General features: G+C 45.4%; 1 protein-coding gene across 1 annotated transcript in view; it reads left to right on the top strand.

The window, feature by feature from the left end:
- Positions 1-18,036, top strand: part of ATG5 (autophagy related 5) — a 362,013-nt gene that overhangs the window by 143,150 nt on the left and 200,827 nt on the right. Inside the window, exon 6 of the mRNA XM_082249796.1 lies at positions 9,950-10,044. Within this exon, the coding sequence (XP_082105922.1) occupies positions 9,950-10,044 (95 nt within the window). The remainder of the gene's footprint in view (positions 1-9,949; positions 10,045-18,036) is intronic.

Below are 18,036 nucleotides of genomic sequence, written 5' to 3'. Positions count from 1 at the left end.
GTAGCCAAGGCGTGTGCTTTTTTACTGTCGTAGTAATGGAAAAAGACGATGACGTCTCTGGGTTGCGCTCCTGCTGGCAGTTCTGGACCCAGTAATCTGTGCAGGCCCAGGAGATATGGGCTTAGGTTGTAGTTACCCACAGATTCCGATATACCATGTATGTGTGGATTCTGAAGCTGTTCTCTTCTCAAGGTCTTCCTACTGAAGCTGCAGTTGAGACACTGTGTGTTTTTAAAGTAGAATACTCCTCTTCTACGGCCTGGACATATTTTCCTAGCTCATCAAACTTTGTTTCAAGAGCATTGGTGCGTTTGCGAATTTGGTTTATCGCTTCACAAAATTCTTGTGAGAGTTTCTCCACTTCCAGGGCAATATTACATGTCAATTGGTGCAGGAGAAGCTGCAGCTTCTCAACGAACATCTCCGTTGCCGGGGATTACGGCCTAGAGGAAGGGCTCCATGCTCCCTTATTCTGCTTTCTGGTTTTTCCCATGAGGTGCCTAGGGGTATTCCGGAGGTAAGAGGCTTACCCCCTATTGCTGTAGAAGCGGTGTGAGGCTGCTTGGGGGTAACTGAGACCTGGCCGGGGACCTGAGCTCCAGGTCTATGTGTCCGCCATTGACGAGAGCCGCGCATGCACCTCAGGAGGAGCTTCTTTGTTAATTGCACTGCAAAACACCTTTCAAAAATACCGCTACTGTTTTCTTTTTCTTTTTTTTTAAACAAAGGTTTAACGCAGAGAGAGCAAATGCAAATGTCATATGCTGGATGGAGTGTCAGAAGCACTAAGCGTTCTCCCCTCACCATTCAGTGTAGAGGATGCTTCATCCCACTTCTGCTGCTGCAAAGGAACCACATAGAATGCTGGTCTTCTATTAATTCCTTCTGCCCTCCTGCAGTGACATTGGTTACTTCCAGCCTTTTGACCTCCTCAGTCACCAGCTGACTGAGTTTGTGAGTACCAAATGTCTTGCTTTATACCTTGAGCCTAATTGCATCACTGCCACACAGTAGAAACATGTCTGTATCTAGACACAGAGAAGACAGTCCCACTGCTACAGGTGACCTCAGCTCATAGTATCCTGTGGTTTCATAGACATTCACTCTGTACCTTCCAAAGCTCTGAAGTGTGAATTTCGGTAATCCTTGGCTTATAGGGTCCACTTCATTGCATGCTCCCTTAGCGCCTATGTCTGAGGTTGAGTTTTTTATCCTGTGGTCAGGGGCCTCTACTGCAGTTGCACAAAATTTTGTAGTCAGGTTCACCCAATTCCTCATGGACACAGACCATAGGGGCTCTAAGCTCACTCCCAGGCCTTCCCTTGCAGAATCAATCTTTGAATCTCCAGGCTTTAGCTATAGTTTGACATGTGGCTAAGAATAAAAAAAGCATATTCGCTTCTGCTCGGTATTGGTAAGGTCAGAGATAGGCCTGTGGAGCAGACCCTCCTTATATATCCTTATCCACACTTATCCACAATCTTTGGACTCGGGGACATTGCCATCAGATATGATGCAGTGTCCCTAGAACCCTAAGTCATCTAAAGCAAAGATGGGAAGCCTAGAGGTGTAAATTTGGCCACACGTTCCGGAGTCTTGTACCACCAAAACAACACTGTTGCTAACCAAATGTTATTCCAATCTGAAATGTCTAAGGATTTGTCCAGGTCTTGTTCAAATTTGTGGTTTGGATTCTTGTGTCAGGGTTGTAAAGGACTTGGATAAAAGGGAAATTAGACCTGCTGAATGTGGGTAATTTTTGCATCCACTTACAAAAAGGGTCAGGTGCAATGGGCAATCTACATTCTGTGCACGTATAAAGTGAGTGATCTGGTGGAATCTAAAATATTCCAAATGAGGAAGTTTCTAATGTATCTGAAGATAAGAGAATAATTTACCATCTAACGTGGGAAGTTTGTGGACGTATTTAGTGCCTTTTGTGGAACACCAGACAAAAATTGGGGATTTTTCTGATACTGAATGAAATAAATAATATTAAGAATGTGACAGATCCATCCAGGACAGGGGCTTTTGGAGAGGATTAGGGGCAAGCCTCCTACCCAGTGATTATGGCCCATAGAGAGAGCAGCTCATTCTCTATTGATGGACAGCAATGTGATGAGCACTGAGAGTGAGGTTTGGATTAATTCTCTGAATAAGGACAATAAAGCATCCCTTCAGGAGTGGATGGAAAGGTGTAATATTAATTAACTTAAAGTTATGTTTATGTTGGCTATTCATTACTATTTACAGTTTGCATTGTCCTACTAATATCCCCAAGAGGGCATGTCCTCCTGGGGGGTATAAAATGTGTATCTGAGTTTTAAGAAAGAGAGTTCCAGTTTTCATCTAAGCTATTGTAGTCTAGTGTCCGGTGCTCAGCAATAATACCTGTTTCCTGGTTCCAGACTGGAGGCAGCTGTATACTGATGGAAGTACCCAAGCTGGGTGCTGGACGCTTCCGTCACAGAGAATATCGGCGAGTGGAAGGTGGGGTGCGACACACTGACTTCTGGAGTTGTCGCATCTGAACCACCACTCTCTCTTTCAAAGACTTTCTCTTTTCTCAGGACCTGCAATGTCAACAGTGGCATCTTGGACCCCTTAGTGTCATCACTTTCCATAGGGACCCTCTGATTTACTAGATTAAATGGGACCAGCTTTAACTGTTGTTTGCCCCAACAGGGGTCTGCATCTGCAGTATTGCCTATGAAACTTAAATTTCCTGGAGAGTTGACTCCTGTGTCTTGTCTGGTGCTTTTTCTTGACATTGACATTGTAGTACACTCAGGCAGACAGGTGTTACCCCCGTCTTTTTCCTTGCAGAAACATGCAGTTCTCCTAAGAGGCATCTCCCTTTCCCCATCTTTTTAGTCTACCTCAGCCCCCTTCTCTGCTGTTGAAAATCTAGTTTATGTGTATTCTAATTATTCTGCCTCCATGCAAGGGTGTAGGAACCCACACAAATCTGGGGGGGACAGCATTTTTACTCGCCAGGTATATGCTTTTTCAGTAAACTGCGAGAGAGAGAGAGTGTGTGTGTGTGTGTGTGTGTGCGTGCGTGTGCGTGCGTGCGTGCGTGTGCGTGTGCATGAAAAATCTCAATGATTGCAGAGTGCCACAGCATTGTTCCCCAATGATTGCAGAGTGCCCACAGCATTGTCCCCCAATGATTGCAGAGTGCCACAGCATTGTCCCCCAATGATTGCAGAGTGCCACAGCATTGTCCCCCAATGATTGCAGAGTGCCCACAGCATTGTACCCCAATGATTGCAGAGTGCCCACAGCATTGTACCCCAATGATTGCAGAGTGCCCACAGCATTGTACCCCAATGATTGCAGAGTGCCCACAGCATTGTACCCCAATGATTGCAGAGTGCCCACAGCATTGTACCCCAATGATTGCAGAGTGCCCACAGCATTGTACCCCAATGATTGCAGAGTGCCCACAGCATTGTACCCCAATGATTGCAGAGTGCCACAGCATTGTCCCCCAATCAATGCAGAGACCAGCGTGCATGCTCCCTTCAACCCAATGCACTTACCTGGCGGCGGCGGCTCGGCTATCAGCTGCGGCGGGAAGGTGAGCGGCTTCTCCCTCATCCTCTTCTGCGGCGGGAACCGGCGGGCAGCCTCTCCTCTTCGGCGGGAAGGTGAGCGGCGGTGACGGTGAGTGACTGACGCATGAACCGGCACCGCCCCCATTGCGACGTCAGCGATCGGATGTCCTGGATGATGATTGGTCCAGGCTAGAGACTGGACCAATCACAGCCAGGACATCACGAAGGTGGGGGTGGCCAAGCGCTCTTTCCTGCGCCCAGGTTACGCCCCCAGAAGGCAGCCAATCAGCGCCTTTCTGGGTCGTAAACCCCACCCTAACAGTAGGTGTTCGGAAGCCGAATGCACTGGACATTTTTACAGCGTAATCAGCACTCTCCAAGTCAGTGGTGTAACTAGAACCTTCAGGGCCCCGATGCAAGAAACCATAAAGGGCCCCCCGGACGGGGCCCTTCCCTCCCAGCCTGGTGGCGGAACGCCAGGGCCGGTCACAAGTGCAATGTTTGTGTGGTAGTTCTGCCATTGGTGTCAGTAGTTTTTTATTTTAATTACATTTTTCTAGAATTTGCTTAAGGGCTCTTTCACACGGTCCGCCTCCGTAGGCGGATCCGTGCTGCTCAGCTGGGATCGATCCGCCGATCCCCGCTGAGCCGGCGGATGACAGCTCCGTCTCCGCTTGCAGTGCGGAGAGGGAGGTGTCACAGCTCCCGCTGCTCTCTATGGGGGATCGGATGAGAGCGGACCGCCTGTCCTCTCTCATCCGATCCGATCCCTGAACGGATGGAAAAATAGGGTTTCCATCTGTCCAGATTTCACGGACAGGATCGGATACGGATGGCAGTGGGTGTCAGCGGAGGTGTCTCCTCTGACACCCGCTGCCCCATAGAGCTGCATGGAGGATCCGATCAGATCCGCCTAAAAAACTGACAGGCGGATCTGATCGGATCGCCCGTGTGAAAGAGCCCTTATTCATTTTTTTTTTTACAATATGGATGGTAGGAAGATGACAGTGGGTGGGATAGTAGGAAGATGACAGTGGGGATGAAGATGACAGTGGGTGGGATAGTAGGAAGATGACAGTGGGGATGAAGATGACTGTGGGTGGGATAGTAGGAAGATGACAGTGGGGATGAAGATGACTGTGGGTGGGATAGTAGGAAGATGACAGTGGGGATGAAGATGACTGTGGGTGGGATAGTAGGAAGATGACAGTGGGGATGAAGATGACAGTGGTGGGATAGTAGGAAGATGACAGTGGGGATGAAGATGACTGTGGGTGGGATAGTAGGAAGATGACAGTGGGGATGAAGATGACTGTGGGTGGGATTGTAGGAAGATGACAGTGGGGATGAAGATGACAGTGGGGATGAAGATGACAGTGGTGGGATAGTAGGAAGATGACAGTGGGGATGAAGATGACTGTGGGTGGGATAGTAGGAAGATGACAGTGGGGATGAAGATGACAGTGGGGATGAAGATGACAGTGGGGATGAAGATGACAGTGGGTGGGATAGTAGGAAGATGACAGTGGGGATGAAGATGACAGTGGGTGGGATAGTAGGAAGATGACAGTGGGGATGAAGATGACAGTGGTGGGATAGTAGGAAGATGACAGTGGGGATGAAGATGACTGTGGGTGGGATAGTAGGAAGATGACAGTGGGGATGAAGATGACAGTGGTGGGATAGTAGGAAGATGACAGTGGGGATGAAGATGACTGTGGGTGGGATAGTAGGAAGATGACAGTGGGGATGAAGATGACAGTGGTGGGATAGTAGGAAGATGACAGTGGGGAGGAAGATGACTGTGGGTGGGATAGTAGGAAGATGACAGTGGGGATGAAGATGACAGTGATGGGATAGTAGGAAGATGACAGTGATGGGATAGTAGGAAGATGACAGTGGGGATGAAGATGACTGTGGGTGGGATAGTAGGAAGATGACAGTGGGGATGAAGATGACAGTGGGTGGGGGATGGTAGGAATTTTACATACACCCCCTCCCCAGCTTTACACACCCCTCCATCTCCATACACCCCCCCCCCCCCCGCTTCACACACCCCTCCATCTCCACCCCCATAGCACCATACACCGCCCCTTGCAAGTTAGTTCAGTATTATATTAGTTATAATCATCATCACAGACCTTCAGATTCAGATGTTTCAGAGTGGAGAGAGCTGTTCCCGCCTCCTCTCCTCCGTGTACTGTATAGGAAACACACAGGAAGGGGGAGGGGCGGGTTCAGTGCTCGTCTCTGCTCTCACACACAGGCAGCTGGGGAGAGAGATCAGCTGCCTGTGTGTTTGTGTAACTCGCTGAGGATCGGGGGAGCTCCGGTCTCAGCTCAGCTGCGCTTGCCGCTCTCCTCTCTATATACATACAGGGGGCCCCTGCTCCAAGTACTAAACTGGGGGGGATTTCTCCATACCTGTCCCCCCCGCATTTTTTCCTGGGGGGGATGTGTCCCCCCCCCCCCCGTCCCCCCCGGTTCCTACGCCCATGCCTCCATGGACCAGGTAGTTCTTGGCATGATCATTCAGCCTTCTTATCAGATAGCTAGTAAGGGGTCTTCTCCTCATCTCATTGGAGATTTATTGTCTCTGGGGCTGCATTTTGGTCTTCTAGAAGAGGTTATTCCTGCTTCATCATGGGATCCTGCTTTGGGTAGGTCACCTTTGGACACCATCTAGGTACTGCTGTTTTGTCACCAAGGAGAAGAATTGGTAGTCCTTCCAGTGTCAAGAGAATTAGTCTGGTTCCTGTTGTGAATGAATATCTTGCCGCAGGTGTTCTCTGACAAGAACAGTCAATGCCTTAACAGCATTTTTGTGGGGTTCTTGTCCACCTGTGGCTCAGTCCCTGTTTCTTGGCTGATTTGCAGAATCATGAAGAAGGTACCTTGGGGATTTGAATATTCTTCTTTATTGATAGCATTCCTGTCCCTTGCCCCACAGATGTTACTGCTTCACTGGATCTGGAGAATCTGGATAGTTCCTATACTGATGGCTCTTGAGGTTAGAGATAGGCAGGGTTGTTCCTTTAGCTAGATTCCTCTTTGGGCCTACCCCAGAGGCACCCCTTGCAAACTGGTAAGGGTATATTTTTCTTTATCCTCAGATCTATCTGGGTAGTTCCTATCTCCCTGGTCTAAGGTTAGATTCTAACCTCTACCTCCTGCCTAGCATTATGGATTTGCCATGAACCCTTCCCCTTCAGTCGTGCTGACTTTTTGGGATCACATCCTGGCAGACTCAATTCACAAGATACCCTTTGTAGGCTATTGTGCTATAGGTAAATTTAGGGTTTTCCACTTGGAAGTCTCGCTTAGAGAGATTAGTTGTCTAATCCTTAGGCTTGAACCCACTCCTTGTTGACCACATCAACTTGTGGGTAATTTCTTGTCTTTATAGGAATTTGTTGTTCCTGAAAATTCTGAATAACCCTCTGCATATTGTTTTATACCCTTACACATTTTTAGCAAACATTTACACAAAAAACTGATTCTTGAACCACAAATATCGTTGAAGCTGGCAACTGGTGTTTTAGTGTTAATTTCGGGTCGCACCCTTTTAGCACATCATGTGCTATCAATTTGTAAGTTGTTTGGATTTGAGCAAAGCCGTTTCTCCTTATCCTTTTCAGTGTGGTAGTTTTCCATCTGTTTTGGTGGGTTCTATTTGACCAGCTTCTAAATTGGTCCATAGTTTAATTTTCCCCTCTGTGTGGAGTCATTTTTATTTTGGTCTTGGACATCAAGTTGATTTTGTGTGTTCATGGGGTTCAGCCTCATCAGTTGTCACCTTTTGGAATTGGCTCTTCAAGTGGCCTTTGAACTGCAGGCAGTCCCTAGTTCTAATTTTTTGTTACGCATGTTAGCCATGCTGCGGTTGCCCACCCCTCAGTTGGAAGGATTTTTGTTGTTCTGCCCCTAAATGGACTACACAGTCCACCCCTCTGTGGGTGATTGAGATCATGCTCCTGGTACTGCTTGCTACAAATGGAGACATGCTTGGTATAAAAGGGGTTATTTTTCGCTGGCTTACAATCTTTTTGCAAGGGTCCTGTAGGCAACATTATAACCCTACAGTGTTTGACTTCCTCATTGGACTCCAAGAAAAGGATTTTATAGTCAGTACAAAAAAATCCTATTCAGTGTAATAATACCATAGTCAGTTATTTTGATAAGCCAGCTAAGAACTATTTATTCTTTTAATAAATGGGTAAACCATTTACCACTTGCCTACTGGGCCCTTTTACCCCCTTCCTACCCAGGCCAAATTTCAGCTTTCAGCACTGTCGCACTTTGAATGACAATTGCGCGGTCATGCAACACTGTACCCAAACTAAATCTTTATCACTTTTTTCACACAAATAGAGCCTTCTTTTGTTGGTATTAAATCACCACTGACTTTATTTTTTAATAAATAAACATATACAGACCGGAATAAAAGGGACTTTTTTCTTAGTTTGTTATAAACATTTGCAAACAGGTAATTTTTCTCGTGCACTGATGAGGTGGTACTGATTAGGCAGCATGGATAGGCGGCACTCGTGGCACTGATGGGCACTGGTAGGCGGCACTAATGGGTGGCACTGATGGGCACTGCTTGGCAGCACTGGTGAGCACAGATCGGCAGCACTGCTGGGCACAGATTGGCAGCACTGGTGCAACTGTGCTTTTTTTTAGTTTTAACACTGATAGGCGACACTCATATGCACTGTTAGACGGAACTGATAAGCGGCACTGATAAGTGACTCTCATGAGCACTGATAGGCGACACTGATGAGGTTACACATGGGCACTGATAGGCTGCACTGGTGGGCACTAATGAGGTGTCACTGATGGGTAACATTGATGAGGAGGCACTGATGGGCATTTATTGGCAGCACTGATGGGCACTTATTGGCAACACTGCTGGGCACAGATAATGAAGACACTGATAATTCCCCTGATTATCAGTGTACATGTCCCTTTTAGAGAAGCCGGTTTTTGGCTCTCTTCTCCTCTCCTCATGCTGTCAGCATGAGGAAAGGAGTGCTAATAACATCTGTGATCAGCTATGATTTGGCACAGCTGATCACATTAAAGAGCCACTGATTGGCTCTTTACTTCAATCTGTGATCAGCAGCGTCCTTTGGGCACTGTGATGACTGAGCGCCCCGCCCCTGCGCCCCACAGAGTGCGTGATCATGGGAGGCCATCATATAGCAGCCTCCAGAACTAGCTGGCCGCGCTGTAGCAGTCATTTGGCTATAGCGCGGTCAGCAAGTGGTTTATAATGTGTCCTGGTTGTACTTTTTAGAGAAGTCATTTCAGAAGGAGGATGGAAACTTTTATTCATTTATTTTTTTTTTCAATTTATTACGTTATTTCTGATCAGAGATGTATTTTATTGTTGAACTAATAGTGACATTTAACGTTCAAGAAAGGGACCTTCATCTATACCCATGGCTGTATTTTTGAAAAATATATAGAAGAAAGAGGAGCTCCTCTATCTTCATATAAAGATTTGAACGTGGCTGTGAGGCCTTTTCTAACCTTGTTAGATGGATTGCGAAGACATACTTAGTATGGAGCAGCAGCATGATCCACTCCAGTCGGTCACATGAGTTTTGGATCAGCTGGGAATAATGAAATATTAGATGTAAAATTTGAGTAATCTACCCTTATTTTGGTGCGTTTCAGAATGGTAACCCAGTTCCTTCCTCAGAAATAGGACACATCTAAAAATCTGCTTGCTGACTTATTGTCGAAATGAGGTAGATTAGTAAAGACCATGTGACTGATATTTGAATACTGCCAAAAGGAAGTTTTACTGCGGAATTCCAGACGGGGCCAGCAGCTAACATCCTGTAATGGGTCTTGCTGCTGCTCCATACTAAGTGGGTTTGCTATTCCATAAATGTCATTTAACAATGTGAGAATACAGCCACTGTATATAAAAACTGCTGCCGATGCTCAATTTGCTTCTACAAGATTGTGTCCTCTCCATCTTGACAGAAAGCTTTGGGAGTAGCTGCTTTTGGGTGAACCCTTATATGAAACCCTCTGTAGACATTCGGGATCGGGCACCTCTAAGCTCCCTTTCAGCCATAAAGGGGGGTTTACAATTGAGCACTAATACCTGTATTTTTAACATTTTTTCAAAAGCCAAAGTGGAAGTCTCAGCTTTTGTCCCGACTGGGGAGATTTCTCCCTGCTTTTTTAGGCTCCTGATAAGGAAGGTGATCTTCTCTGACAGGGGTTCTAAGTCTTCCACTCTTAACTCTTTCTCATTTAAACACACAAGGAAAATGTTTTGACTGGAGTCCTACATCATGTTCTGCATGTAAGCATATTTCTCAATAAGTTCTGTTCAAAAACTAACTGTATTAAATAATTTGTTGTTCTAGATAAATTTGACCAATTTTGGGCCATAAACCGAAAGCTTATGGAGTATTCCACAGAAGAAGGGGGATTCCGTTTCATACCTTTTCGAATATACCCAGTAAGTAGTAATTAAAACTAAATTTTAGATGTGATTTATAAGGGTATTTGTTTTTAAAGGAAAGTTTAGGGCATTTTCTAAAAACAAAAATATAGACAAAGCAAAAAAAATGATATATTATAATTATATAATTATAATTAGATATTATAAATTATATCTGCCCTGGCATTGTGTTCTATGTGAGCATGAATGTGTTAGGATAGCCATAGACGGAGCAAATTTCTTTCTTGCAACCACAGATTGGGGGGGCAGAACTCTGTGATAATTGCTAGCAGCTGCTTGCAATAATCCACATGAAAAATTCAGCAGGCTGGTTGTAACCAAGTTGATCAATCAACTTGAGATCATTCAGCCTGCCCATACATGGTTTGATTTACCGGCCAAGATTCAAATTTTTTATGGCCAGCTTTACATTCAAATATTTGATATAATGGACAAAAGCAGTGACCATATACTGCAATGCAATTTGCTTGACTTCACTTTTGTCCTGCTTGTTATATGTATGCTTGCTTTGATTGCTCTGTAGGGTATGCATCAGTATATATGAACATACATTTTGACATCTTTTGAAATGGTGAACACAATGTGGCTTAATTACAAGTTTCTTTAGAATGACTGAGAAACTACATGTGTCTCAAGTGCTTCATTGCTCATCATATATTCATCTCTTGCCGCATATATTTGTCTGTTTTGCAATTCCACTAACCTGATACAATCTGAAATAATGGATACATATAGGCTTCTTTGCTATATATGCTTGCTCTGCAACTGTGCCCTATGTACTTTATTTACTGACATGACTACTTTGGAGCCCTGTTCATGCAGAGATTCACTTGAAATATATGCTCTATCTCAGCTTCGTTTTATTAATTCATTTTTTTAATGTATGAATAGTTCTTGTGTGGATTTATTTGTGGGTTTTTTTTTTTTTTTAGATGCCCTGAGCTTTAATAAAAAATCCCTGAATATCATATTAATTTTCAAAGTCAGTTCATTCCTGTTCAGTTCTTTTCTAGTTTCTAGAAAAGAATAATCCCATTAAAAATGTGTTGGATATCCCATTCAAATTTTCCCTTGAAATAGGCAAATTACACTAAGTATAAACAAGCAGCTTGGATGGAATAATCCATGCTGACACCAGTGCTTGCTATAGTAGTGAATAATGTGTTAATGGTATGTGCAATAACAATATTCAATCTTCATACAGTGTAACATAAAACAGTATTGTGCAAATTTAGATAGTACCAAAGACCTCAGTTACTGCGAATCTTCTGAAGATGTCAAATAACTGACAAAAAGCATCAAGTTGGAAAACACGCGGTGAGGTCACACGCTGCAAGTGAAATGCAAGCCAGGAATCCGGCGCGCTGTACCTTGCACGGCTCCCTACACTATTGTGGGAAGCCGCACGGGAGTTCTTTTTGCCCACCAGTGTAAGTGAAATTACACTCTTATATTACATCAGGTGTATGGTGAATCAAAGCCTTTCTGCTGCATTCTAAGACTTACAGGAACAGATGATGGATTTTCTGCCAGATTGCTGCAGATTGCAAACCGGTTTAGCTGCAGATACACAAGTAAATCTAATTTTTATTCCCTGCTTATCAGTAGCTGTCTTTTCAACCAAAAATGTTAAATATTGCCTATTTAAATTGTTTTTCTATAGATGTTATGGCAGTACAGCCCCAATAAACCCAAACTGGCTGATAATTTTGCATGTTACATGAGGCTGTGATATATAAATTCTCAACAGCTGTAGACCGAGTCACACAAACCATCTCTCTCCTGTATGTGTGGTACCCAATTATGCTAAAGCGTGTTCCTTTGGCAAGAGGATCAGGACGTAAGATATAAGTTTGACACAAATGCTTAACGTCAAAATAACTAGTCATTGTGAAACTAATGATTAATTGGGAACGGAAATTGCAGCTATTACCATGAATGTTGCCTGATGTATAAGCAGTTGCCAAACTGCGGTATTAGGCCTTAAGAGGATTATTTCTTAATAATTTGTGCTTTTCTTTCTTCATCAACTAACTCTAACACTTGGTAAAAAAGAATGTCTAGGTAACTTGGTAGATGTAAAGGCATTTATCAATAATTATTTTTTCCCTTTCACACTCTTCTGAGCATTGTATCACTGGATCAACCTCAGTCAAAATAATAATAATCATGTATAACATTATACTAAATTTCTTCCAATAAATGCAGCATTAAGCGATAATTATGGTGTTAAAAAGCTGCTCGTGTATTACTGAGATTGCGGATAACACTATCGACTCTCCAAAGGACACCGCAGTGTTTTGTGTCTTTTGCATAACGCTGCAGGGAACACTCCATAATATGAGAAGAATTGAGAGGACATTTTTTCCTCAAAGATACAGTACTGTGCAAATGTTTTAGGCAAATCCGAAGAATGCTTTAAAAAAATATATCTCTCTTTCGTTCATTGCCGGACACAGTTCCTGATTTTCATAACCATTGGGTTATACTGCCCCCAACTGGAGTAGAACACGAGGCAGAAAGAGAATCTGGCTACGCCTATGGGCAGTCCAAGGGGGTATACTCCCTCTCCCTGTTATAGGTACTCAGTTTTTTTTTCTGCCTAGTTAGGAGTAAGGACCTAGTTCCTTGCTGGGATCTCTGGTCCTGGCAAATTGTTTTAGATATACATTTTTTCTCCTGTTTTTTTTCCCTGTGAGATCTACAATGAACTGCTGGATTGTGCGACGGGCTGGATAATCTAGATCTAGTGGTCACCCCAGTCTGGCCAGTGAGCGCGTGCAGACCTCAGATCCGCACTAAGTTGGCAGCAACATAGCCCACACTGGACGAGGGCTGGTCTGCGAGTAAAATGCCTCGCAAGGTCGCATATGACCGGGTCTCGGCCTGAGTCGCAGCATTTCTCCTGGCCAACGGCCCCCCATTTCGATGGCAAGGCAGCCATTTTGCAGGGGTTTGCCATTGAAAATAGTGGCAGCGATTTTGGCTGTGGGAGCCCCTCCTCATTCCCTGGTTCTGATGCCTAGATCTTTACACTTCCTGATCACCGCACATGTAGTGCATATTATACTGATGGCTGCAGGTGCCTGCTTCTGCTGGGTGGTGAGTCTGGTGGGGTTCTCTCCCTCTCTGCTGAGGATCGCTTAGTGCTTGTGCCTGGTGACCGGATGGTGCTGCCAGTGCGGTGGGGGTTGTCCCTTGCAGTGTTTTACACTTTTTGTAGGGTTCCCCTGGTGACTCATGGAGTCTTTGGAGCACATCTCCCCACCTGATGCCCTCTCTGAGGCTGCAGGGCTCTCCAGGTCCCAACCATCCATCGATGAACTGATGGCGGTCCTGGAGTCCTTTTGTTTTCCGGGTGGACGGGGTTTTCGGGCGACGGCTAGCAAAAAGCACCCCCTGCCTCATCTGTCTCATCCGATCTTAAATCTGATTCAGCTGCCGCAGACATGGGTCACCCTGCTGGGTCTGGGACCACGCGCCTGGAATCCTCAGGATGATTCCTTCACATCTGCAACTGCGCACAAAAAGGCACTGGTGGAAGCACTGATTGTATCTGTGCGTAAGACCTTGAAGATGGAGGCTGCGACGGAGGCGCAGGTTCAGTTTGGCACTCGCAAGCCATCCAGAGCAGCAAAGGTGTTTCCTTTCCTCGCCTATTTTGACAGAATTGACGCTAAAGAGTGGGAACGACCAAAGCGTCCCCTTGGGGTCCCTAAGCGATTTCCTAGGTGTTACCCCTATTAGGAGTCCCTTATTAAGAAGTGGACAATTCCACCGGTGGTGGACCCTTCCAGATTGAACAAGGCAACCATGATTCTCGTTGAAGAGTCCCTGGTCTTTAAAGATCCGGCTGTCAGGAAGGCGGAGGCTGTGGCTCGCAATATGCACACTCTGGCTGGTTCGGCACTGAGGCCGTTATTCACCGTTTGCACAGTTCCATATAATGTCCTTACAAAAGGAGATTCTGGCCAAATGGGACAAGACTCCACAGTCTCTGGACAAGCAGATCCGGCTGAGCCGGGGAATGAAGGAGTTCCTGATATGGTGGCTTCATTCTCCAGCGCTTCAGCTGGGCAAATCCTTCCTCCCATTGTATTGGACAGTGGTACCCACGAATGCCAGCCTTTCCGGCTGGAGAGGGGTCCTCTGCAAAATTTCTGCTCCGGGAATCTGGACACTGGAAGAGTCCAGAGTATCGATCAATGTCTTGTAATTCCAAGCAATCAGACTGTGCCTGGACCATTGGATGGATCATCTTCAGGGATGTCCAGTGCGCATTCAATCAGACAATGCCAGGACCGTGGCTTATGTCAATCCAAGGGGGCACAAAAAGTGTCCCGGTGGTTCGAGAGGTAGCCGACATGGCGGAGAGGGCCGAAAGGTTCGTTCCAGCCCTCTCCACCATGTACATTCCCGGGGTGGAAAACTGGCAGGCGGATTACCTCAGTCGGCAAGTGATCCCTTCATCCAGAGGTGTTTCATCAGTTGTGTCTCCGGTGGGGCTTCCCCGAGGTGGATCTCTTGGTGTCTCGGCTCAACAGAAAGGTGCAGAGGTTTGTGGCTCGGTCACAGGATCCTCTGGCGGACGCCTCAGACGCGCTGGTGACCGTGGGGTTAGTATGCCTGATTTACGCCTTCCCTCCTCTCAAGCTTCTGCCAAGACTCCTATGCATGATAGAGGCAGAAGGGATTCCTGTTCTCTTCGGACTGACCTCGCTGGGCTTGGTACGCCGATCTGGTGCGGCTGGTCGCCGACATTCCCTCTCAGGGAGGATCTGCTGTCCCAAGGACCAATCTTCCATCCTGCTTTACAGTCGCTGGTTTTGACGGCTTGGCTGTTGAACGCCAGGTGCTGATGAATAGCGGTTTATCTGAGTCGGTGATTCCAACACTGTTAAAAGCTAGGAAATCTACTTCTAGGAAGATCTTACACTGTACCTGGAAGACGTGCATTGCGCGGTGTGAGTCTCTGGGGGTTCATCCTCGCTCCATCTCGTTGGCTTTTGATTTTGACCTTCTTTCAACGGAGGATTAAACAGAAATTGGCATTGAGTACCATCCAGGGCCAGGTATCAGCTTTGGCGGTCTTCTTCCAATGACCCTTGGCCACACACTCCCTAGTGCGTACCTTTCTTCAGGGTGTCCGACATTTGGTTCCTCCGGTGCGGTCCCCCGTTGCCGCCTTGGGACCTCAATTTGGTGCTTTCGGTCCTACAGAAGCCTTTTTTTGAGAATCTTCGGGAGATTCCCCTGCTTACGCTGTCCCAGAAGGTGGCTTTTTTGATGGCTATCACCTCTGCGCACAGGGTGTCGGAATTGGCGGCATTATCCTATCGTTCACCTTACTTGGTGGTTCACAGAGATAAGGTGGTTCTTTGCCCCATGTCAGTCATTCCTTCCAAAGGTTGAATGAAGACATTGTGTTGCCTTTCCTGTGTCCCAAGCCAAAATATCCGAAGGAAATTGCCTTGTATGCCTTGGATGTGGTCCGGGCAATTAGGGTGTACTTGGCAGCTACATACAGAGTCTTTTAGGAAGTCAGACTCACTGTTTGTGCTCATGGATGGGCCTTGGAAAGGGTTGCCTGCTTCCTCTGCAACCATTTCCAGATGGATCAGACAGATAGTGACTCAGTCCTTTGCGGTCCTTTGTTTCTAATTTGGGGTCCATGGAGGTGACTCGGACCAGCTCTATCTAAGAAAACACCTGGTACTACGTGGCATTCCATAGAAGTCCTTGTGCAATATCCCATTGATTTCAGGATATTTCTATCTGCTGTTCTGGTGAGTGGGGAACCGAGAGGGGTCACCGTCACCAGGAGCACCTATATATTTTATCTTGCACTGGAGCACTTTGGAATTTATCGATCACTTTAATGAAAGGACTTTTTTTCACTTTAATTGATTTCTTGTATGATTTATAGCACTATTCGCACATTATATATTTTTAATGTCTTTGTTTTGACATTCAATTGTATTTATGCTAGAGCTGTTTTAATTTTGATTTTATAATTTTACCTAAGTTTTTACTTCGTGCAACAGCAGCTGCATCATATTCTTATTTTATTTATTCACACCTTTATATATACTTTTTTCGTAAAGAGCGTGGGTTTAAATAAATATTTTTATAGATGGTGACTCAGGCCTATTCCATAAAGGGTCAGGTTCCTCCTTTCCCTTTCAAGGCGCACTCTACTTGGGCGCACAGTGCCTCCTGGGCCTTCCGTCATTAGGCATCCATGACGCAGGTTTGCAAAGCGGCCACCTGGTCGTCGGTGCAAACTTTCACAAAGTTCTATAAAGTGGCTGTGTTAGCATCTGCGGATGCTTCTTTTGGCCGCAAGTGTTTGCAGGCTGCTGAGGACTTGATTCTCTTTGAGGGTGTATTGTTTTTTTTCAGGTGGGCTCCAGTTGTTTTGGTTGATCTCCTGTTGCCTGGTTGGCTACTGTTTAGCCTAGCGGATTTTTTTTGCAGTTCCCACCCTTCATGTCTAACACTGCTTTGGGACGTCCCAGTGGTTATGAAGATCAGGAGCTGTGTCTGTCATTGAACAAAAGAGAAAATGGGATTTTTGACTTACCGTAATATCCATTTCTCTGATGTTCATTGACGGACACAGTACCCAGCTGTCTGTGGAGTTGTAATTCTTATGACACTGCTTGCAGCAAAACTGAGTACCTATAGCAGAGAGGGGGAGTATACCCCCTGGGACTGCCCATAGGCTTAGCCAGATTCTTTTTCTGCCTAGTGTCCTACTCCTGTAGGGGGCAGTATAGCCCAATGGTTATGAAGATCAGCAGCTGTGTCCGTCAATCAACATCAGAGAAATTGATTTTACAGTAAGTCAAAAACCCCATTATTATTATTGTTTATTTTTATTAATTTATTATGTTAATAATTTACAAAACTTTGGCTTCAAACCAGTATCAGTTCTAAAAATGGCACACTTTGTATATTTGCACAAAGTCAATGATTTTGTAGGATTAGAGTCAGGTGTATGATTAACCAATTATACCATGCAGGGGCTAATGATCATCAATTTCATATGTATATTGAAATACAGTCATTAACTGAAACAGCTGTGTAAGAGGCTTAAAATGAGTAAGGAAGAGCCAAACTCTGCTACTAAGGTGAGGTTGTGGAAGACCGTTTCGTGCCACAGGTCATACACCATGGCAAGACTGAACACAGAGTCAAGACACAAGGTAGTTCTACTGCATAAGCAAAGTCTCCCCAGGCAAAGATTTCAAAGCAGACTAGGGTTTCACAATGTGCTGTTGAATTTTTATTTTTTTTGAAGAAGCACAAAGAAACCGGTAACGTTGAGGACCGTAGATTCATTGATTAGCCAAGGAAACCTAATACAGCAGATGAAAGACCTACAATGCTTACTTCCCTTTGACGTTGGATGATTTTCTGCAGTGACATCAGTACGGAACTGGCAGAAACCAGTGGGACCCAGGTACACCCATCTAATGTCAGGAGAAGTCTGGTCAGAAGTTGTCTTCTTGGAAGAATTGCCATAAAAAAGCCATACCTCCAACATGGAAACAAGGCTAAGAGACTCAACTATTCAGGAAAACTTAGGAAGTGGGGTGGAGAAAAAATGGCAGCAAGTGCTCTAGAGTGATGAGTCAAAATTTGTTTGCCGAAGGGCTGTAGAGCGGTACAATAATAGGTGTCTGCCGGCAACAGTGAGTGCCAGCATGGTGGTACTTTGGAAGTTTAGGTCTGCATTTCTGCAAATGGAGTTGGGGATTTTGTCAGCATGAATGGTGTCCTCAATGCTAAGAAATACAAGCAGATACTTATCCAACGTGCCATAACATCAGGGAGGAGTGTAATATTCTACAGCATGACATTGATCCCAAACATACAGCCAATATCAGTAAGCACTATCTTCAGCATAGGGAAGAACAAGGAGTCCTCAAAGTGATGGTTTGGTCTCTACAGAGCCCTTATCTCAACATCATGGAGTCTGTCTGG

Source organism: Pelophylax lessonae, assembly GCF_965119305.1.
Source record: "Pelophylax lessonae genome assembly, chromosome: 3".
In the NCBI taxonomy this organism is placed as follows: Eukaryota; Metazoa; Chordata; class Amphibia; order Anura; family Ranidae; genus Pelophylax; species Pelophylax lessonae.
This window is presented reverse-complemented; position numbering and strand designations above follow the sequence as displayed.